Source organism: Molothrus aeneus, chromosome 3 (assembly GCF_037042795.1).
Source record: "Molothrus aeneus isolate 106 chromosome 3, BPBGC_Maene_1.0, whole genome shotgun sequence".
Taxonomy (NCBI): domain Eukaryota; kingdom Metazoa; phylum Chordata; class Aves; order Passeriformes; family Icteridae; genus Molothrus; species Molothrus aeneus.
The window spans coordinates 34,964,230-34,988,668 of NC_089648.1; the positions used below are offsets into that span (position 1 = coordinate 34,964,230).

The window sequence follows — 24,439 nt, forward strand, 5'->3', positions numbered from 1 at the left end:
AGAAGGGGAAAAGACTTTCCCAGTTATTTTCTTTTCAATTACCTTCTTCCTTCCTGGAAGCATCAAACTTTCTTTTGAAATTATTTCTTTTCCTGTTTGTCAAGCATGCTGAAGAAGCAAGCAGGGCTTAAAAAGAGGGTAGAGAAACAAGGGTGAGATAGAAGCAGGAAGTCTGAGAGCTCAGTTCTGACAGCAGGGAGAAGATTGTGGTAGGAGCTTCTGAGCAAGACAAAAGGAAGAAGTGATGTGAAGATGTAGAGACATGGCTAGTCAGAAATAGGTATCTAGAGAAGTGTGTGTAATAACAACAGTGGCAATAAGAATGGCAACAAAAATATCAGTGCATATCTCTCTTCAGTTACTGTCATATTAAATAGTTGGATCATGTTTTGCTTTTTTTTGGAAGCCTTTCAGTTTGCATCAAGACAATAGAACTGAGTACTTGAAAAGTGATGAAATATCAAGGTTAAGTTGTATTAACTAGTGAAATACATGAATAACATAATACAAATGCAGCAAAAATATGAAGTACAGAAATAACAAAAAGTAGGAATGCTAAACTAATTACATTTCAATAATGTGTTCCTACAGCTGTCTAGACATGTTAAGTACAGCTTGCCACGCTGTCATCTTGTTCAAAATGTTTGACTGGGTGGATGTGCACACATACACCTCACCTCATGCAGAACTGGGGGTGTACTCTTAAGCATTAGAGAAGGCATTGGATCTTGGATTAAATAAATCTGGATCATCTTATTTTTAATTTCATTGACATGTCTAATTTCTCCCAATGCTTATGAAAAGGGAACTGGCTGTGAGGTGACCTAGGGAACAGTAACCAAGTTTCTGCAAAGAGCAAAGGTAGGCATTGTATATTGAAGCCAAAAATCAAATTACTCAACAGCTGTATCTTTCCTTTATTTAATCCATGTAGTTTTCAGACTTGTTTGTGCTTGTGACTGTTACAGAAAGATTAAGACTTACATTCTGCATGATTTTTAGATGGGCAAGATTTGAATGCAGGAGATTTTACTCCAGTGCTCAGAGCAGACTAACGGTTGAGTTTGGTCCTGCTAAGGTTGTTCTATATTTGCAAAAGGATGTTCTATATTTGTTTTACTGGGATGATATCTGTATCAACAGATCAGAAGGGGATTTGGGAGATGTGTGCCTCTTTGGCCTAGCCTGTAGATTGGTTCTGAGTATGAAGTATCAGTGCATTGTTGGGAGACAAAAGTAAATTGAAATCATAGAAGCATTTTATGTAAAGCTTTGTTAAGTAATTCTGCTGGTCTCCCCACCACTGATGAGACCTCAGCTGCAGTAAAGTGTGGTTTTGGACCGGGTTTGTGAAGAAAGATGAGGACCCAGTGACTCGTATCAAAAGCAAAACAAAAAAGATGTAAATCTGCAAAATACAGGCTGTTAAACTGAATGTTTAGAGGGTTTTGGTCTGGTCAAAATGAGACTGAGGGAGATTGATGGCAGTGGTCTTCAAGTTTGTTAGAAAATGATCCACAGAGGAATAATGTTTTGGTAAAGTTTGCTGTAGATGAAGCAGGGCAATAGTTTGAGTTGCTACAGTGGAAACGTGGGTTAGGTATTAGGAATACCTTTACAATAGGAGAGGCTGAAGTGCTGGAATAAATTCTTTGGGGGGAGGCTGTGGAATCTGCATAATAGAAGGGGTTTGAGGATTGTCTGGACAAACCTTTTGTTTAATATTGCTGTTTTATCCTGGGAAAATGCAGATGGGGAGATTAAGTGAGCTCTCAGAATCTCTTACAGCACTTTCTGTGCCTTTTAAAGCCTGTATTTCTCTCAATGTGTAATCAAAAACTTAGGGAAGATCTGCCTCTGGTCTATACGTCAATCTAGTGTGTCTGTCTTTTTATTTTTTCTCTTTCTGTTGTTTTTTTTTGGGGTCTTTTTGTTTGGTTTTTTTTTTTTGTTGTTGTTTCTTTAGCTCCTAGCATTATTAATCTTCTAGATGATTCCATTTCTAAGTTGTATGACAGCTAAGTTCAACTTGTTCTGATCTCTGGAAACTAGGTTTTTATTGGTTGTTTAGGTTTTTTAATTTTATTTTAAATTGATGACTAAGTGGTGACAAGACAGAACTTCCTCATATATTGTCAAAAGCGTAAAAAGGTCATTTGACTGTAGTTCTAAGAGCTTAACTATCTTATTTGTGTCATTGATTTTTATACAATGTCATCTTTCCTTTTAGCTGAACAAGCATGTTTAGTGTAAGGACTAAACCAGGTGGATTGGTGAAATAACTGGGAGACACCTTTTTTAGGAAATAAGTAATTTCCTTCTGCTTCTTTTGGTGCTTTTTGTTTGTTTTTGGTTTTTGTGTCAGCATTAAGCTAAGAAAAAAGAGAGGGTGTTGGTCATCTAACAATTTAAAATGCTGAATGTATTAGCTGCTTAAAAGCTAATTTGGTTTGATTTTGGAAGATTTGATTTTAAATGCTCTCCTCATGCATCATGATTATAATTTGAAGATGTAAAATAGCCTGAAATAAGCTATTGTTATTGTGAAGAGAATGTAATTTTAAAATTAGAGTCTTCAGGTCTGATGACACACTGTGTAGATAAACATATGAAAACATACTGGGATCAGTGCAGAAGTAGAATGTCATGAAAAGAGAGTAATGTATATCATTACTGGAGACACTGATGGAATGTCTATTTTTCTGCTAGTTCTGTTTCCTTAGGAGATTTGTCTCAGGATATTTGTCATAAGTGAAGGTATGTACCTGTGTATTCAGCTGGTAGAAGCCACTGCTTGTGATTTTTTTTTTTTTTTTAATTGTGAATCCTTTTGGTTAGATGACCATGAAGCACAAAACAGTCACACAAATAACATCAATATTTTTGACACGTTAAAAGATTTTATTCTCTTTGCCCCCTTGACCTGTGTAGTTATCTATTTAACTGAATACCTGTCCTGCTTTCACTAGTGTTGCTAGCCTATTGTTTTCCTGCAAAACAGGGTCATACCACAAATCATCTGAGCTCCACTGCAGCTATTGAACACTGTCAGAATGTTGGAGCTGTGAGAGCAGCCATAAACCCAAGGAAAAGAAGTGTTTATAGAAATTCTTCTAGGAAGAAACAAAGTCTGAGTTGCATTACGCAGCTACTCAGGAGGTTGAGGAGGAATCCTTCCCCTGACACAAATGTTGCCAGGCATGGCTGTGTAAGCTGTTGTGGCCACCTGAACATAAAACCTGACACCTGCCCTGTCTTAGCTACTTCACCTTTTTTGCTAATGCAGGGGGGAAAAACTTGTCATAATGGATAGTGGGGGCCGAAAGGGTTCTATTAAGAAATCCTTTTGCTTGCATTTTCCAGTTCTCCTGCAGTTGTTGCTAAATCATAAATTTTTCACAGCAGGGGTTTGCTGTGTTCATGATATTATATCATAGTGACTTACGGAGATGGAAAAAAAATCTCATACATATCATGCCAACTTTGAACTGAAATCTCAGCATTTCACCCAGACATCCTTCTTCTTTTTTTTTTTTTTTTTAATCTGGCTCAAGAGGTTTACAGATTTTGGAAATTATGGGTACATTCTTCCACTGATCTCTTTTTACAAATGTATCACAGAGCTCTGAAGTATAAGTGAGCCTGGACTAGGAGGCAGGATGATGGCGCTGTTGGCTGAATCTCATTGTGAGTTTGCTGTCTAGCTGGCGGATGAAGTTTTGTCCACTATTAGTCATCTTGATTGACCTGTCTTTATTAAACCAACAATCTGTCTCTAGTTTGGCCATTTGCTTCAGTATTTTTGCTATTTATTTGGTGTTTGCATCTTCTACTTTTGGTTTTTTTCATTAGGCTTGTTTGTTTATCTGGTCTCATATTTGTATTTCTTCAGTCTGCTGTTATACTTAGGAGCATAGTGAGGTGTTTCATTTCCACGTGTTTAAAATTGGTCTAGAAGAGTTGGATTTACATCTGTCTATATATATATATATATATATAAATTATTCCGGGTGTGTTGTTGTAGCACTATCCTTTTTTTTTCCAAAAATGGATTTGAGGTACTCTAAGTTGCAGGTTTTATTATGCCTGTGTCACAGTGGCATCATCAGTGGAGGTTCTGGAGTTTCAAGAAAATTCTCTGCATGCTTCCTTAAAAATATACTGTCCTTTAAAAGGAGCTAGTCCAAAGTGAGAAGAAGTCAAGGCTGTAGCAGTACCAGTCCCTTCCTAGTGAAATTGTGGGGTTTAGCATTAATACTGCAAAGTCAGCTAACAGATATTGAAGGATAGTTTCTCGTTTAGAATTGAATTTTCCTCTTTGGAGAAGGGGGGGGGGGGGGGGGGGGGGATACAGAAGAGGGGATTCAAGGAAGTCCAAGAGCCTAAACTTGAAGTTTATGCTAAAAGTTTCCTTTCAGGAGAAGAGCTTGTGATCTTTTTTTCAAGTTGAATCTGCCTGTATTAAGCTCACTGTTAAGGTCCCTAAGCCTCAGAATCTGTGAGGATAGTACTGTTTACTTCTCTGTAACTGCAGAAAAGAATGGTAGTGACATCTCTGCCTGGAATCACCTCGTCAAATGCTGATCAGTTTTTAAGCTCAGAGGCTGTAATTAGCTTTGTATCCGTCCTAAATGTCTTCAAAAGAATTGAAGTTAAAAGCTGTGGTCTGCTACGGAGGGAGAACAACCTATGGGTTTTTACAGTCTTCATAAATCTAAGAAAGATGGAGAAAATCTTCCCATGTCTAAAGAATATGAAGGTGTCTTATTTCTGTCTCTTTGCAACTATCAAAACAGGACTATCTGACAATTTGCTTTATAGCAGAATAACTAGCAGACAGCTAGATAAACACATCATGTGATGGTTCACCAACCAGCTGGCAGGTCAAGCACAAAGGGTTGTAGTAAATGGGGTTACATCAGGCTGGTCACTGGTGACTACTGGGTGTCTATAAGGCTACATTTTAGGGTCAGTGCTCTTCAATGCAGTTTTGGGTGCCACAATATAAGAAGCCTATAAAGCAGTTGGGCAGTGTCCAAAGAAGGGCCAAGAAAACAGGAAGGGCCTTGAGGAGAAGCCATAAGGGGAGCAGCTGAGGTCACTGGGTCTGTTCAGCCCAGAGGAGACTGAGGGCAGACCTCAGTGCAGTTACAGCTTCCTCGTGAGGGGAACAGGAGGGGCAGGCACTGATCTCTGCTCTGTGGTGCCCAGTGACAGGACCCAAGGGAATGGCCTGAAGCTGTGTCAGGGGAGGTTTAGGCTGGATATTAGGAAAAGATTCTTCACCCAGAGGGTGGGTGGACACTGGAACAGCTCCCCAAGGGAAATGGTCACAGCAGCAGCCTGACAGAGTTCGAGAAGCGTTTGGACAAAGCTCTCAGGCACCTGGTGTGACTCATGGGTTGGTCCTGTGCAGGGCCAGGAACTGGACTCTGTGTAAGTACCTTCTAACTCAGAAGATTCTATGAAAAACTTTGCTGAATAATCATTTGAGTATTTGTAGGGGCTAGAGCTTCCATCATGTTGTTTTGAAGACTTCTTCCTGAAAAACTCCATTTAAACATTGTTTTACTCTTTACCTCTCTAGGTATTGATCTGTGTTTTTGAAAGTACTGTTTGACTACTAGTACTCCCAAACTTAGATACTACTATTTTCTCATCCAAAAGCATTGAAAAGCAAATATTACAATTTCTGTTGACTCTCACATGAAGACATCTCTTTTACTAGAATAATTGTGCTACAGGATTTTCTGGTAAAATCTATACTAGGTGATAAAAATTATTTTAAAATTTTTGTTTTGTGTTCTTGCCCAAGTGTTCTTACTATAGCTCAGCACTCAACAAAATAGTACAGAATACTGTGAAGGAGAATTAAATGATGAGTTAATGTCATCTTTAATATTTCAAAAACATATGGGCGTGCAGACAATCTATTGCACTTTAAGTTGGGTCACATTCAGAAGAGCTACTTGAGTTCATGAATAGCACATTTTATTGAATGCAACACATATGGATGTTTCCTCTGGACCACTGGTGCCAAATGCATTAAGTGCAGAGTAGGTGTATTTAGCACTAACAACACTATTGTCTTCATGAGCTTTGTGTCCCAAGCCAACACTCAGCAGAGCTCGGGGGACAAGACTTACTGAAAGGTGTCCCTCTGGGGGGGGGTGAGGACAACAAACCTGTCAGTCTGTCCCTGCAGAATTTCATGTTGAATTCTCATCTCCTGGGTAGACAGAAAATGGCATATTTCTTATAACTCACTAACCACGGTTGTGCCAGGTGCTGTGGTGGGACTATGGTCAAACCTTCTGTTCTTTGTGGACACGTTGTACAGAATATTTCTCAGTAGGAAGTGTACTTCTCTGGGTGTCAGGTAGAAGAATCTGACCCTCATGGACTCCATTTTTCTCCCATGCCATAGCAACACAAACCATGTGACCATTCAGTTTCAGTGCTTTCTCTCCATCTCATATTGAGCTCTGCATTTTCTGCCCTTCCAGCACTGACAAAGCTGAGTTATTTTATTTTTTTTCAGCTAAGCCAGAAATCTTATCTGGGTCCCCCAATACTGGTTTCTACAGTGTAGGCAGGACTGACTTTTCTGACTCAACTATCCCTGTTTTCTTAATTAGATCACATCCTAAGGGAAAAGTCTTGCTAAAACGTCTGAAAGTATAATACATAAAATCGACTGTTTTCTAGGGAAATATATATATATATATAAAACTATGCAAGTAAAATACAAAGATGGCAATCTTGCTTTTGAAGCTATGCTTTTAAAAAGCAAAGCTTCAAATTTCTACCCTCAGCAGTTCATAGGTCCCTTATATCTGTTTAAGGTGTATTCATTTTTGTAAGAAATGTGTGGCATCTTAGAATCCAAGACATCATCTAAATCACAGTATTAGCTTTTGCTCAAAGTATTTTATTCTTGTATCTGTCAGGGAGCAGCATCCTTTTCTAAGCCTTGTTTATGGAGAAAAAGGTGGGAGCATCTGTACTACAGCTGCTGTTCAAATAGAGCAATGCCTTTAGTGTAGACAAAACAATCAGCACAATTGCTTAAATTTATTTGTTTATGAAGAGCCAGAAATAAGGAGGTTGTATATTCTTTCGAAGTAGAAAGATTTGTAAGATTTTCTTAATATTTTCAAAAAAGTGTTTGTCTGGAAAGTATTTCATGAAATAGGTTAGGCAACTATCCAGACACTTTTTTATTTCTATGACATTAGGAAGAAGGAGATTCTTCTCTTTCTGTGCGTCATACCTTGGCATTCTTAGGTTTGATATGAAAGTACTTTTTAATAGTTTCCACAAAGATGCTATGATATATTTTCAAGAACTTGCTGAATTTATTAGTAGTATGCAGAGGACAAAATGTTTTCTTTTTAAATAATTGCAAATGGAATCTGTTCTTTTCATCATTTTTCCTAATAAGTAGTTTTAATACAGTTTTTGTCTTCAGCTGTTAGATGTAGGATCAAATACATCTGGTTTTACATATAATTCTGTAACAAGAAATTCTTATAACTAGCTTAATAACAAATTAGTGCTTGTGCAGTCTTTATTACATTCAAGTTTTTTAAAATTACTATAGGGAAGTATATAAAAAAGAAGAATCTAGCTATTTTTTATCTTTGATCTCAGTACTTTAAAGTACTGATACTTCTCACTCTTTTCTCTGAGCTATTTATTACTAAAACAAAGGCTGACAGTAGAGCTCAGTCTATAATATGCAAATTCTTGTGGAAAAACAGTGCCAAAAAACTGTGAAGAAAAAATGGGTCCAGGCAGCTGCGTCACAAGGTTTGACCACTTCAGGCTGGGGTGCCAGGAGATTTGAGACAGATGTTTTCAGACATGCCGCATGCCTAAAACGTTTCCAGGGGTTGAGCTACAAATAGTGGCTTAATAAGTGCAGAAACAGGAAAAGTATGTAGGAGTACACAAGAGTTTATTCACCTCTAGGTGCAGAGCCAGCTCTTTACATTACATCTGCCTGTCAGGGTCGGCTATTTAAGCTGTCATGCCCTTGGTATTGCTCTTTGTCTGCCTGTGAATAAAGTGCAGCATTGTGATTACTAATCCCACTCCAGTGACTTGACTTTAAATGTGGTTTTGGAGCAGATCCCGGAGTTCTGTTTGCTAAGCTTCCTACTCCTGTTTCAGAGACACCACTGGAGATCTATGAGAGAGAGCACTGCAGACTGCCCTCCTCCTGTAGACCTGTCGCCTTCCCCCCCCCGTGCCTTTTTTTTTCCCAAAAACTTTTTGAAGGAAATCAATGGATACCAAAGTGATCTGTTTATTTTTCTTTTTTTCTTTGCCTCCGCTGACAGTGGGAAATCACACTGGTCGCATCAAGGTGGTCTTTACGCCCAGCATCTGTAAAGTGACTTGTATCAAAGGCAACTGTCAGAACAACTGTGAGAAGGGAAATACAACCACCCTGATCAGTGAAAACGGCCATGCTGCTGACACTCTAACAGCCACCAACTTCCGAGTAGGTAAGTACCCTGAAACTCTGTTTGTCCTTAGCTGTCCTCTCTTGACTAACAGAGGGAGGAGATGTTTTGTTATTAATACCACTTGTGCATCTGTTGCTCTTTGTTTGGAGGGCTCTGCTGAGTAGGAACCATTGTATGCTAGACAAGCTTTCTGGTGTCCTTCGGAAATGTTCCCAAAAGTTCCTTTTGTGTCTGAGAAAAAAAGCTCCCATGTTTTTCATCTGAATTTTAAGCTGTAGGGATGCAACATGCTAAGCTGAAGCTTTTGCTAAAATTCCTCCCTCAGAGTTTGTGTTAGTAAATAGGGAAAATGACAGATTACACATAAGGTTGTGTTTCCTCTTTTTTACATGTTTAATATGTATCAAATGCACATAAAACCTAGTGAACAGCTAACAGTGACTCTGTCTTCAAAAATTTGCTCAGCAGTTCCTTAAAACTACAGCCCTTCTTAAACATGCAGTAGCTTAAAGCTTTTCTTACTGCTGACAGTAAGTCGGGTTTCATATTTGGCATTTTTAGAAACTGAAATAATGTTAAGCCTAATTAAAGTTATTGAAGCCAGTAATTTCTTTGTTAATGTTTATCCTTTCTGCTTTCTCAGTAAAAGTATCAACAGAATGCCAGACTAAACCCCACAACTCTTTGACTCTGTTGAAACAAATCCTGAAAGCTACCTAGGATAATGATTAGCATATTTTAACTGTATACTAAATAGGTATTGGTATGCAATTATTTACCTTGTAAGTTAAGATATACAGATATGTGGGTACATACCTAAACACTTCAAATTTGTCATTTCACATTATGTTACCCTGAGCTGCTCGTGGAAAGTAATTTTGTTGTATCCTGAAAATATCATAGTGTTGTTTTCTGGGAAAAAAATTGAGGATTTCTAGTCAAAGAATGCCAAATATGAACACTGTAATTTTAGTCTCTGTCTAGAATAAACATAGAGTTCAGGCAGTGCTGAGGCTGGCCAATATTGCCGTTTTTCAAGTGCAGTGTATTTCATGCTCTGAGGGTGGGGGGGAAAGCCATTTGTAATTATTATTCTTTTCTTCTGGACAGATGATACAAAGAGCAGGTCCCTCTTTTAACACTTCTACTAGACTGTCAGGCTGTGGGGGAAAGCCCTTGAAGTTACAAACTTGTTCCTTAATAGTATGCATATTTGTAAAAATACATGTGTTTTGGACTAATAGTAAAACCAGTGTTTTAAAACAAGAATAGAGCAAATTTTGGGGTTGGTTTGTGGTCGTTTGGAGGCACAAAAAAAGAAAAAGTATTTTGTAAAAGGAATAGTAAATCTTATACTTTTAATTTGTATTTACTGCCTACCAAGGTTTTGGCAAGAACCCCAGCTAAATAAGTTTTTTGTTTAATTTTCTGACTAGCATGAAAGGATAGGGTTATTCTTCCTCTCTTTCATTTGACCTAATTTTTCTATTGAAATTATGAAATGCTGAGAACACGCAGTCATGTCATTTGTCTGCTATGTAAATCTGTGCTGTAACATGACCTTCTCTCAAATACTTGAAAACTTGGAGAGTGGAAATTGACCTGTGAAGACGTGTTCCACACCTTCCTTCCTGGCCTCGGGCCACGCAGCTCTGGTGCACTGGGTACAATGGGCTGCTAGAAACATTCAACAAAAGCAGCCTATTGTAGTACTCGATGGAAAGATAAGGGAATCTTCTGTTGAAAAATGTATAAAAGCAAGTTGCTACACATGGATAAGGATTTTTAGCTTGCCTGTTAGCTAGCTTCCCTAATACATTTAAAAGACAAGAAGTGTTTAGTGCAGCTCTACGTATTGTCATTTTCCCAGAAGAATAAGAAGGTCTGAACTAGCACTTAAAGGCTCTCCAAATAAAAATAAAAATGCTGCATGAACTTCCTTAATAACTAGAGAAGAGGAATCCTATACCTGTAGATTGAATTCTTTCACCAGTCACAGTTTTCAGAAGCTTTTGAATCAGATTTTAAAATACATACTACTGAAATAATTTTTCATATCTGTTCTCTAACTACTGCCTCTCACTAGCTTAGGCTTGTCCTGATATCTCCTGACACATAAAGCAGAAGTAATTTGTGTCTTCCAAGATCATTAACTTGTGTTATATTTTTAGCAGCTGAATTATGTTTAACTTGTTTAAAATTTATAATTTTGCTTTGAAGTCCCTGTTCTAAACTTCTTTACTTGCTGTTAATTCAAAAAGTGTGGAAATTCTTATTTAGATGACTTGGTATTTAAAATTGCAACCATGAAACAGAATGTCATGTTAGGAAATACATATTTAAAGCAGTGAACAGCACTTTTTCAGTTTGCTTTTTTAAAAATATTTCTTCTTCCTAAAACCAGAGAAAATAGTCACATGCTCTCTTTGGAAAAGTTTAAAATACATTTCTGTAGCAGGAGCAGCATTCTAGTCCACAAGGCTGAGCTCAGGTTCTCAGATGACAGAGTAGTTAGACATCAGTTTGCTTTGTTCTTAATAATAAATTATTTCTAATAATGAGCCAGAGTAAAATTTTTTGTTTCTTTTCAACTTTGTGCTGAACTTTGTAAGCACGGCATTTTCAGAGAGAATAAGTTGCAATACCTGTACTACAGCTACTCAAGCTTTGTCATGGATTATTTCAGATTCTTAAAATGTGCTCAGTTTTTCAGTTCGGCTGAAGTTTGGCAGCAGAGAGCCCAGGCAAGGAACAGGTCCTGTTTCCTGAAAATTTTATACAATATGGATAAGCCATTAAAAACAAAAACCCACAACAAGGGATGGACTGAGGGGATTGCTGTTTTTCAGGTAGCTGAGATTTTTGGCTGTGGTGAAGAATAGCTCCTAGCACAGCAATTTAAGGTGATGAAAGCTTGGAATTTAAAAGGAATGACCTCTTTGATTGCCAGGCAGCAGCAGAGAAACTTTGGGGTTTTTTGCAGTTTCATTTTGTGAATGGGATATGTTACAATTAAACTAACCAACCTCCAGTATTTCATTGGCTTGGAGAATGAAAGCATCTAATCTGAGTGGAAACTTCTGCTGAATAGATGAATTTTATTATTCTGTTGGATTGATGCATGTGCAGTTTGTATGGTATTTCAGTCCTGACATATCTACTGAGGCTTGTAAAACAGAGTTGATATGTGTGCACAGGCAAGGATGGGAATAGAGTAGCACATGAGTTTTTCTGTCTCTCTCAGTGTTGAAGTTACTCAGTGAGGTGTCCTGTTTCTACTCAGAATTATTCCACATTCCAATTTTGAAATGAGTTCTCTTCCTGTAAGGAGTGGGAGGACAATGACTAATTTGTAACTGTTAAATGAAGCAATAAGGAATTAGTAAATGCCCGATTTAATATTTTCATGCCTTCCCCCCCCCCCCCCCCCCCCCCGTTGTGTATATTTATTTAATTATAGGTTTACATTCTATTTTTTCCTAGAGGATCTGTGCTTCATTCATTGAACATGAATGAAGGAATGACAGAACTTAGTAAAGGAAGCAGTCATTTAATACTTAGATTCATATTCACTGTTTGTTTGCAGCCCTGCATCTCATTTGAAGCTATTCATTCAAACTGGTATAAATGAGAAGTTGAAGTTGCATGCTTGCCAGTGAAAGTCCATATCTTTCTGTAAAAATTTTGTCTCTGAGCACTTGGCAGTATCTCTGTCAAATAAGGAAACAGAATCATAGAATTATAGAAGGGTTTAGGTTGGAAGGGACCTTTAAAATCTTAGAGTTCCAGCCCCAGCCATGGGCAGGGACTCCTTCCACTAGACCAGGTTGCCCAAAGCCCCATCCAACTTGGCCTTGAACATTTCCAGGGATGGGACATCCACAACTTCTCTGGGCTACATGTACCAGGGCCTCACCACCCTCACAGTAAAAAATTTCTTCCCCTGTCTAATCTAAATCTACCCTCTTTCAATTTAAAGCCACTCCCCCTTGCCCTGTCCATGCCCATGTAAAAAAAGTCCCTCTCCACCTCTCTTGTAGGCCCCTTTAGATGCTGGAAGATTGCTATGAGGTCACCTTGAAGCCTTTTCCAGGTGAATGTGGTGTCTTAAGTAAAAATGTGTCTGGTCCTTCATATTTAATAATAAATTCTGAAACTTCATTCAGCATGGATCACAGTGACCTGGATATTCCATACTCTACCACAATAATGCTCAAATTATGTTGCCTCTTGAATTTTGGCACTTTTCCTATTATAATTTTCTATCAAAAAATTTTCCAGCTTTACTGTGTTGACTCTGTGTAAATGTTTTTAGATAATGGAGATTGTCCAGAAGTTTCAAATTACGTATAGACCGAAACTTCCAAGAAGCAGCAGAAGCATTTTGCTCAAATTTTATTTGGTCTTCTGTTGAAAGCAGTGAAAGAAATTTTGACCAATATATTTTAAAACAATAGGTTATTCAAAGAAAATTTAGTAAGAAGACCCACTATGTAATTATTATTCTAGCAGAATTTCCTGTCTAGGAAAGAGTTTCGTAAGCATAATTATTTAGAATTTAAAATTTCAAGCAGTTATTTTACAGAATGTTGACAGAATTCCTGAATTTTGTTCAGACCTATGTGATCATGAATTATTGTTAGTGCTGTAGGAGTTAGCATTGCTTTTTCTTCAAGCACTTCAGGCATTATCGAAGAGTAGTGTTTCTTAAAAATTGCAATTGCATGCAAGCAAGGCACCCCTTTGGCAAGCCAGCCAACTGCCTTTATCTGTACTTTACACATGAGAGAAAGTCCAAGAGAACTGATTGGTGTTTTCTTGCCACCATTTGGTATTAAAGTTGTCAATTCTTTGCTCCTTATGATACATACTGCAGATGTCCTACTACACTGAAGAGGAACTGTAAGACTTGAGCAGGATTTTCTAGTATCCTTTTGGTAAAAAGGAATATTTTAAATACTATTGGAAAGCTAATTTGATGACATGTAAAGGCATATAAAAGACCAACATCTTGTGGAAGTGTTTGTGTAGATTTATTGGAATTTACCATCACAGTCTCTTCTGGCAATTTGTGAGGTACACACTGTTAAGTTTTTTACCCATCACATTTTGCTCTTTGGTTTTGCTGGGTTTAGTAAGAGTTGCTAGAAAGGTAACATGTTAGAAGAGACACTTTCTTCTCTGTTTTGAAGTGATGTTTGCTATTTGGCGAGTGATGTCAGCCTGTGAGGCTAACTCATCATGTCTGACCTATGTACCTCTGCCCCAGCAAAACACTGTTCCTGTGGCTGCATCTGAGACATAGCAGATAAACACGTGGAGGACTTAAAATAATTGCAAACATGTCCTGCAGAGATTTTTAAAATTTCTTTTGTTAACATAAGTGAGAAGTGATTTTATTTCAATTTTTAAAAATTCTTTTATTTTCAACTTTATATGTTCCGTCAGACAACCTAATTGAAGAGAAGCTTATTTCTGGAATAACTACATAGCTCAAGAACAGCATATGATGTAATTCAGGGGTTTTTTTAAGTAAATATTCTCTTTAGTAAATATTCTTCACACAAGAGTGAAGTGTTACTTTGAAATATCCTTGAGTTTTGTACTTGAACTTGCAAATATGAAGAAGTTGTGATGCCAGAACTTTATTATTCCTTTAGTGTTATCAGTTTTGTCCTTTTACTCTCTCTGGTAGCTACCTTGTAGCCTTATTTGGTAAAAGCAATTAAAATTTGTGCCTCATCAGGCTTTGTTGGCTTTTTTTACTGCCAGATAAAATGCTATTTCCTTTAATATGCACATGAAAACTTCTGAATTCTTGGACAACTTTGCTAAAAGAATTACTTTTTTAACTTTCTTCAACAGTAGTCAAAGAAATTGATCAATCTGCCTGTGTATGTGTCTCAGGAAAAAAAAATATGAAAAGGACATTAGGATTTATCCACTGCTTTATCTGGTAATTTGAAATTCAATCTGTACAAATGATGACTATGCTGGAAATATTCTTGCAGCAAGATTGTAATAGCTGTAGCAGAATGAAGGCCAAGTATTTTTCCTCAGACAGTGAACTGAGTAGGTAAAATAATGACAATGGTGGGATTATTATTATAAATTATTCTATGCCTTATGGAAGATAGTAGAAAAAAGGTATTTCCTAGCCTGAAGAGCCACTGCAAAATTATTTGGGAGGAACCAATTATGACCATGAATTCAAAAGACTTTTTTTTTTTCCAGTCTCCCTTTGTTCTACAAATAAATCTGACCTCACAGCAGAATGAATTAATTTACTTACAGTCCAGGTAATATAGTGTAGGCTTTTCTAATCTGAGATACTGGTGCACTAAAATTCTATCCTGTAATGTAAGTGTACCATCCTATAAGCTGAGCAAAGCTGAGGGTTTTAATGCATTTTCAATTATAGGCCTCCACTGCTCAAGTTACTAAGAAAAATTGTATTTCAACGATTTTGCTGGTTTTGATATCCACATCTTTACAAAAAGAATTATTTCTTTCCCCCATGTATTTATCAGAACTTGTCATCAAGAAGTAGTTCTGGTTTCTGCCATAGAACTTACAGCATCTGTGAGGTCTTTCTTCATAATCTTAAAATAATTATTCAAAATTGACATCTTTACCTCAGATTCCAGTGGAGGCCAGATGCTAATTGATAGAAAAGAGGTTGTTCAGTCAGATGATTTTAATGAGGTTGAACTCATACAGGTCTGTTAGCAATTTGTTTCTGCTCCCTTGCTCACCTTAAAGACTTCAGACCATCACCATGATGCAAAAGTCCATCTGCTCTCAGAGTAATCCCCAAACTGTCTATTACAGAGAACACAGTTTTGGATGTGCAGTCATAGGAAAAACCACAAATGGAAATGGTACAAAATCCACACTTGCAGCCATTCAAAAACATGTGGAGTATGTTTCCCTCAAAGTTAAAGCAAAACAGAACACAAAGTTAAAATGCATAATGTTTTATTTTACTGTATCTGGTTTTAATTTATAGAGATTATTTTATGTACATCTGACTTGAAGTATTGTAAAAAGAGAACTGAGTGCATTTATTTGAATGATTACATTGTTGCATATTCATATAGACACACTACCTAGTACAGCTATAACTACGTTATTACTAAACTAAATGTCTTTGCACACACCTCACTGAAGATCAAGTATATGCCAACTTTGGCTAAAAAAAGCAAGTACAGAAGAAAGAGTCTGAAAATTTTCTCTACATGTTAAAATAGGCATTTATCATTAATAGGTTTCTTAGCAAAAGGGTTTGTATTTAATGTGTCCTTCTGGGCTTAGCACAATCAGAAGGAAGCAAGCAGCTATCACTGCTCTGATCAGTCTTTCCCCATTCAGCCTTTCTACTGCTTGTTCTGGTTTGTTATTCTGTTCCAGATAATTCTCATCTCTGTGCCTGTGTAGTCTGTATAGTGTACATCTATCCATTCCACCTGTAATTCCACCTTAGATTTGAGTATCACTGTAATTGAGAGTCCTGTTTTGTAGAGGCGCTGGGATTCCTGGATTTTTCTTTTGGAACATGAACTTTATCTTCATTATGTACACACTTGAATTCAGTGAGTTTTCTATATATCCACAAAAACCTGTTAAGAGGGTGGACCATGAACTTTCCACTAGGGATTTGTGAATGTGAATCAAGTTGAAGTCTATGGGAGATGCAAACTTTTTTTTTTTTCCCACTAATCTCTTACAAAGTCTTGAGGGATGCTAGTCAATGAAAAGAAAGAAAATTGGATATTTTCTGATTGCACAAGCAGAGGATTTCTAATCTATATTTTATTCATCCAAACAATTTGTTGATTTCTCATTTTGGTTGTATTTTCAGTTTAATTTAAAGATGTTAAGATTAAATCAAATGTTTTGATATTACTCAGGTATTTCAAGTTTAGGGGAACTCTTAGCAGCTGTTCATCCCATAACTTAGAAATGAGTTCTTTGAATTCTCCCTTAGAAGGACTTCCTCTGTCCATATGATGTATATGGCAGTGGTCCCCAAATGATTGTACATTCCTATCAGTAAAATATTTTTGAACACTCTCTCCAATATGTATTTATTTTTGAATTATATACACCTACTATTGTATATATCATTTATTTTTCCATTTTAAACCATAGACAAAATAGGAAATAAAAATGGATGAGAAAAAGACTAAGTGAACTCTTTTGAGAATTCGTTTTATTTATTAATGGCACAAAACATAGTTCCTTACAGCATCCCAGTGCATTTTCTGGCACACTGTGTGGGATGAGCACACCCTGCTTTGGAAACTGCTGGCATAGTTAAACAGGGGAGACCAGCTTCATAACATAAGCTGTAATACTACCTTTCTGCAGTGAATGTGTCCATTGTACCTCTCTTATTTATTGTTTGAATGTATTAAATTCAGTCTGTTATGTTAGATACTATGAATGTAGGTGCTAGAACATCTTCAGTCAAACCAGAGTTACACAGAAAGCCTTTTATGACAAGGGGAAAAAGGATTTTTTTTGTACTTGTACTCATTTCAGCGCACAGGGTTGGGTACAACATTGTGGTGTGAAGCTTCTCAATGAGGTTGTACACAGCTCAGGGGAATTTTGTGCATGGTTAAGTTGCTTAGAACTGGACATGACCAGAATTGATTGTGTTTTTAGGTTTGCACAACTTGTGCAACAATTTATACATCTATTTTGGTTATAAGAACCACAATGGTTGTGAAGTTGTAGTTTTTTAAAATGAATTTCCAACTGTACATTCTCTGCTGAGTAACCTTTATCCTTCCTATTCACTAGCAGTGACTTTTCTCCTTTCCTGTCTCAGAATTCCAGGATTTGAGTCTCTAGCTTTTCACTGGTCTCCGATGACCTAATTTATGACTCAAACTCTGAACAATATCCATCCCATTCTCACATTGTGTCACCACCGCAAGGTCAACTCCCTAGAAAACTTTCCAATTTCTTGTGATGTAGCCAGTGCCAGAAAATCATAGCCTGTTTTTCATGTTTTTTAACTCTTCCATGAATGCCTGGATTGTGAGCTGCTATTTGTATGCTAATGAATATCCACTTTAAAGAGTCTGTTCTTATTTTATTCTTCTTGTAGATGTTTTTACACCAAAATGAGCACTGTGGTAATGCTACAGAGACCAGTCTCTTGATGTTTGGAAATTTTTGTAATGACTACGGTTTCTGTGGCTTTTCTTTTTCTATTTTAAACCTAATTTTGTTATTGGAGGATGTCTTGTGGTATGGTGGGATGCAGTGGATCAGTGTTCATAGACCATTTGGGTCTAAGTTTGGGGGTTCATCTGGCTCACCAAACCATACCAAGCTAGCTCAGTGAAGAGCCTAGTTGTGAGTGGGTGATGAGATGCACCTGTATGGCAAGTTGGCTTTTGGATGTCCTTAATGGCCTGCTGGGCCAGCCTGTCTTCACTGTCAGACCAGGAAACCTCAGATAACAGCACTCCTAACTTGTGTGGCTCAAGAAGGCACAAAAGGTTAAATAGGAATCAATCTCAGCTGTTGTGGTTTAAGCCCAGCCAGCAACCAGTAACCACACAGCCACTCACTTCCTCATCAGTGGGACTGGGGAGAGAATCAGGAGGGTAAAAGCTGGAAAACTCTTGGGTTGAGATGGAGGACTTTAATAGAGAAAGCAGAAAGCCATGCATGCAAGCAATGTAAAACTAGGAATTAATTCACTGCTTCCCATGGGCAGGCAGGTGTTCAGTCACTCCCAAGAGAGCAGGACTTCATCACATGTTGTAACAGTGACTTAAGACGACAAATACCATCATCCTGAATGTCCCTCCCTTCCTCCTTCTTCTCCCCAGCTTTTTACACTGAGCATGATGTTATATGGTCCAGAATATCGCTCTGGACATTTGGGGTCACCAGTCCTGGCTGTGTCTCCTCTCAGTTTCCTGTGCAGCCCCAGCCTCTTGGCCTATGTGGAAGTGCGCAAAGAAGAAAAGGCCTTGGCTCTGTGTAAGCTCTGCTCAGCAATAACTATCTCTACATTATCAACACTATGGTCAGCACAAACCCAAACCACAACCCCATACCAGACACTGTGAAGAAAATTAACTCTACCCCAGCTGAAGCCAGCACATCAGCTTAAATATCTATTATTCAGATGCCAGAAATTGTAAGGATGCTGATGTCCCTAGCCAGTGTCAGCTTTACTACTACTGTGGTCTTCAGAGCCTTTGCATAACAGAGGCATGGCCAGTGTTTCTCAGAAGGTGTTGCTGTTTTGTCTGATGATAATCAAGTAGTCAGATGTCTAGGAGGAGCTCTTTTCTCTGCCTTTTGCTACTGGCTGTTACTCCATGTGAGAGACTAGTCTGCTTTTTGGAAATAGCCTAATAGGACAATAGGTGTCAGAGCAGAGAAATCAGTTCACTGATGTCTTCAGATTGTAACAGTGCATGAGCAATGACAGCCCAGTGTCATTATGGTCAAATTACTCATTAATCCTATTGTCCTTAAAGGTGGGCAGGGTTGCTCAGCTGGCACCTGAAGGGAAGAATATAGTCTGGAAGGATCCTGTAGCAATAAAGATGCTTGTTGTTCGTTTTTACCTGTCCTTCTCTTGAATTCTTGTTCTATTGAAAATGGGTATGTTTCAACAGCATTAACTAATACGTATTGTTATTACACATGCTCAGGCACATGAAACACTATACAGAAGGGTAAGCCTTAAAAACCCTGGGAATGTAGGAAGGGTGGTTTTCATCTGACACCATGTACTTGATGTCAGTATTCCTACTTTGATGATGGCAACTAAGAAGTTACTCAGGACTGCTTAAATTGATACCTATAAAGTTTTTATACTGCAGCATGCTTGTTTTAAGCAAGGGTGCAAACTTGTTACCCTTTCAAAGCCAGCTTTTCCTAGTTATTTTATTTCTGAGGAAAATAAATATCAATACACTAGAAATCAAAAAAAGTGTCTGGAATAGCTTTTTTGTATGTGTTAGCATCATTCTCAAAGGTCTGACCCTGGCCATTTGTAAGGCATTAATTCCTGATAAACAGCAACTGGTGGGGGTTTTTGTTTTTCTTAGTATGAGTCTAAGCCTAACTGTTGTGATATATTCAGTACATCAGGGTGATGTCCAATAAAGTCAATAAATTTGCCATCTATGATTAGTGTAGGAGTGACAAATATGACTCCTCAGCAGTGTCTCCTTTCATCCCAAAACAGTGTCTGAATCATCTCAGATATTGAGAATATTAGAAGCAGAGTTAGCAAGGATTGACTAAGCATCATGCCTGTTAGTAGGAATCCTCCTGTCAATCATTTTGCAACTACCATAATTTTTGCTATACGCTTTCTATATTAAGTAAGCACAGCTTTAGGCCATTTTCTGTGCCACAGCATGCATTGAATTTTTCTGATAGTATTTGAATATTCTAAGACTGTTTTTCATCCATCCTGTTCTTTCCAGACTGTAACAATTAGAGTTTTATTGGAAGCTGTTGGTCAGATGGTGATCATGTCAGGCACCTACACAACAGGTGTAGGACACATCTGAGGATAGTTGGCTTATCACATGAGTTTGGAAAGATGTGATACAGGGCCAATGAGACTCCCATCCCATTGGGACCCACAATGAGAGATGAATGAAATACCTGGGGACATTTGGATGTCTCTTGGTTGAATTTTTGTGTACACATCTTCAAGTTGTACACTTGAAGATGTACATCCAGCTTTTCTTCCTGAGTTGTTTTAAAGCAGTGAGTTTAAAGTGGAGGAACACAGATAAGTAGTACAGTGAAATTATCTAGTGCATGTTCATTCTGGATTTTTTGCTGATCATGATGCTCACTCAAAAGTATCTCTATAACATATTGCAGCCTTGTCCTTTATGATCTGAACTTGCTCCCCAAATTTCAGTATCAGGATGTTCCACAGTTGACAGTGTAGCCTCCATTAGCTCCAAAAACCATGCACTATCCAGACTGGGATAGCACCACAAAGCTTGCATATTTTGACAGTAATTTGGTTTGCTTATCTGGTTAAATAGCAGTATTTATGATCCCATTCCCAAGAGGGGGTGCATTACTTTTTTTAAGATCTCTTGGTAACATTAGTTTAAAAATAAGGCAGATTCTAGTGAAGTCAGTAGCTGTGTTAATTTGCAATAGCTGAGAACCCAGTTTAGGAGCTGTGTATTTTTTTATCATACAATTATGTTTGAGCTTCGAACTTCCTGTTCAAAGTTTTTCCCTGCAATGTTGCAGATTTTACCTCCTTCCAGAAGAAACATCTCAAGTGCCTTCACTATCATGGTCATGTAACTAGGCCAGTCACGGGAGCAGGGCATCACTTCACTGTTTTTAGTGTTGTTACAGAGGTGTTTCAGTGTTTTAGGAGCAGAAAAAGTCATACTTATATCTGGTGCTGGAGCTCTTCCTATCAGATCTACTTTTTAAAATTGCTTTTCCTTGTTGCAATGGAATGTTTATATTAAAAGGTAAAATACAAACATTAGGATAAATTGAGAAGTGAATGCAGATGTATTATAGTTTTAAGGCCACTTAAAGATTTTCTTTTCTCCCTTTGCATCCCCAAGCACAAGTTTGTGATATCAAGAGTATCTGAGTCCTACTAAAGTAATGAAATTATTTATTTATTTTTTAACTTGCAACTTCTTTACATAATACCTCTGAATTACAACCAGAAATCTGAAGAGAAAAGAGTTTAGGATTGATTAGTTAGAAAGGTGGGATACCACAAGTTAAGAAAAAAAGGGAAAAAAGGTAGGGAAGAGTCTAAACCAGAGAGATAGCATCACTGCTGTAGTTCACACCTCTGTGTGTTTTGTGAGTTACTGTAGGAGTTGTTGCAATTAGAAAGCAGAAATAAGTTTAGAGGAATTGTGCAGATCCCTCTGTGGCACCTCTGGGCTTGAACTTTTACCTAAAGCTTGTGGTGTTTCAGAGCACTGTGTTTTAAGAATGTTGCATGTGGCAGTGTGACCATTTGTACTCAGTAGGTCTGCGTAGGAGTCCCTGTACTTTCTGTGTGCTTAGTAACAGGGTGGATGAAAGATGCCCAAACAGCTGGGGGGCATGTAGTAATGCTGGATAACTGCAGTACTCAGAGACAAAATTAATCTGCTCTTTGTGATGCATCCAGTGGAAATATTGTAATCTACATGAGCAGTTCAAGGTTTTCTTTGGCAAGCCTAGTGGTGTGATTGAATAGTGCTTACGCTTGAATTGTTGATAGCATGTAAGTAGAAAAGGCAAAGAGTGGTGAGGGAAACTCATATGTTCCCTGAGGTGTAAAAGAAAAGGAATTTGGAGAGTCTGATGAGGAACAATTCAAAACCCATCTTCATTTTCTCTAACACTGGTTACAGGAAGGGAGTTTCCTTCCATCCTAAGGGCTTGTTTGGGTAAGCATGGGCTATTTTTTAAGGATTAGGGGGCTTTAGGTGGAATTTGTTTTGTTACACATTGTTTTGATTAAGCGAAAACATTTGGACTTGATTAAATTACTTTATCTGGAGCTGTATGAGGTTGTTTGAGTATCGAAAACAAATTAGATTATGTAATTACATGAACAAACTGTATTTATCAGTGGTTTCCTAGCTGCTTTGTTGATGATTTCATGCCCTGTACTAGTGTTTCCAACCCATAGCTGTGGCAGCTTTGTTGGAATTCATCTTGCAAATGTTCTTTTTCTATGCATTGAGCTGTTCAGAGACTCCCTGTGGGGGCCTCTTGATGCACCTTCCCTGCCTGCTCATTTTGAACAGTGATACTCAGCAAGCTGTGCCAGACTGGGAAGAGTTAAGGCTTTTGGATGCCAAAGGAATCAAAGCTTGCTATTACCAATTAAATGCCCAAGGATGGGAAGAATACTTAAAAGAGTTTGTGTTTTCTTAAACCCGTCTTCACATTTCTAAAGGATGTGTGCTCATTTATAGTAAAAAAATAAGTCAGCTTGTTCAATCATATGTTGGCTGGTCCTTAAGAGACCATTGAGAGATTTAGCTTACAGTAGACCTGAGTGAGGAAATTGTTCCCTTTCTTAGATCCATTAATACTTCCTTCGCTTCGTTTGTAAGATACCCACGTGTGAACTGAAGTTTCTTCTTATCCTATGCAGACCTATCTTCACATTTTTATCAAGGTCTGAGCAAGAGGGTTTCACTCTATAATGGATATTTTTATTTCTTCTATTTTCTTCTTTTCAGAGGAAATTGTTACAGCCCAATGAGAATCAGGCTTCAGTGTACCCTTTTCCTAAACCAGCATCTTCAAATGGTCTCTCCCAAAAAGCATGGGTCTGGTTTTTGTCAGGAATGTCCCCTATGCCTCTGGCAGTATTCTGCCATTCTGTTTAGGTTTTTTAGCCTCAATGACAAGACAAAACAAAGCAAAAAACTTACAGGAGAGGTTGAGCTGTTCAAACATACCCTGGCTTTGTGTCCTGTTTCTATCTTAAGTGGTCCTTTCCCTGGGGCTCTTTGGTCTTTGTTAAACAGAGATTCCCAGAGCCTTGTTAAGGAAAAGCAGTGGTTCCTTCCTCTGCCTTTTTGAAGGTTTATGCTCCTCTGGCTCACTTTTCTCAAATGGTCTGTGTGTATATTCCACTTCTAGTGAAGTTATGTGCCTGTGATTTCCAGCACCAGTGTAATAATCAAATGCAACCCTTTCTCCTGGCCATAAACTACCTGAAGAAATCATGCAACAAGAGTGTAGGCTTACACCTATTTAAAATAATTAGAAATTTTATTTCAGTGCTGCGTGGGTTTTTTATTTTTTATTTGATCTTTTGTTCTGAGGTTGATTTTTTTTTTTAAGTTCTCAAAATATTTGCCATTTGAGATTGTCAAGTTTTCAATTTAGCCTGGAGAGTACATCCCATTTGTTTTTGCGTGGCTGACTTGAACTTACAATTGTATATTTCAGAATTTAGAATTTTTATTACAAAACTTTATATTTTCAGAATAGATTTCATGTATTCTCACTAAAAATACCTTCGTCATACATAAGGCGAGAGATGTAAATCAGTATCAGTTAACAGAGTGATTTACACCACATGATAGTGTTGGAAGTTTGGAATTTTTATCTCCTGTTATGTTTAAATACTGAGGCATTAAATATTGTTAATTATTTGCATCATACTAGACCTTTTAGTGTCATTTGTTTGCACAAATTATTTGGGTGGATATCCGAAGCAAATAGATATGAGAAGGAATATGAACCAACTATTTTCTGTTGGCATCTTCCTTCCCAATACTTTTAGCACAAACTTATTGCTCAAAAACAAAGTTTTTCGTGTGCCTATTCATTCATTACTACCAGATTCCTGCAGGAGAGGAACATGTGAAGAGTGCCTAGTGGTGTAGAGATACCCACACAATTTGGCCTTCTAGATATCAATTGCTTTACATGAACAGTAGCACAGAAGAAATTAATTAACTTGGGTAGAAATTCTGGACATATTTATGTTGTTTAAAAGGTGGATTTTGCATGTTACCTTGTTGCCTCAATGCTGGAGTGAGGGGGAAGAAAATCTGTAGGGTAGACCTCTTGCTCTCAAGGAATTCCACAGTGAAACTACTTTTGTTAACCTTTATTTCACTGTACTTCCTTCAAACACCAAACTGCTCCCCCCTTAATGCTATTTCATATTGTTTCATTGTGTGATTTTACTTTGTATGCAAACCACCTTGGTGTTCAACCTCATTCAGGCACATCTTTAAAAGCACTAGAATTCTTTGTATGTTGTGTCTATTACAGTGCAGCCGCTTGTTTGTGGCTGCTCAGGAAGAAATGGTACCAGAGGGAGAGAGGTGTCTGTCATGCTTTAGTCACTGCTGTGGTCAACCCTCCTTCACTTTGCTCTGAAGTAACAGCAGGTCTGTAAGGATGTCTTTTATACACTCAGATGAAGTCCCAAAAAGGGCTGGGACCCAAAAAAG

General features: G+C 37.8%; 1 protein-coding gene across 6 annotated transcripts in view; it reads left to right on the top strand.

The window, feature by feature from the left end:
• The window catches only part of LTBP1 (latent transforming growth factor beta binding protein 1), a 188,097-nt gene that overhangs the window by 56,625 nt on the left and 107,033 nt on the right, over positions 1-24,439 (top strand). For 4 of the 6 annotated variants that reach the window (XM_066546655.1, XM_066546651.1, XM_066546650.1 and 1 more), the window contains one exon: positions 8,346-8,513. In XM_066546655.1, coding sequence (XP_066402752.1) covers positions 8,346-8,513 — 168 coding nt within the window. Of the gene's footprint in view, positions 1-8,259; positions 8,514-24,439 lie in introns of those variants that run through there. The other 2 variants (XM_066546653.1, XM_066546654.1) reach the window with 1 other exon arrangement.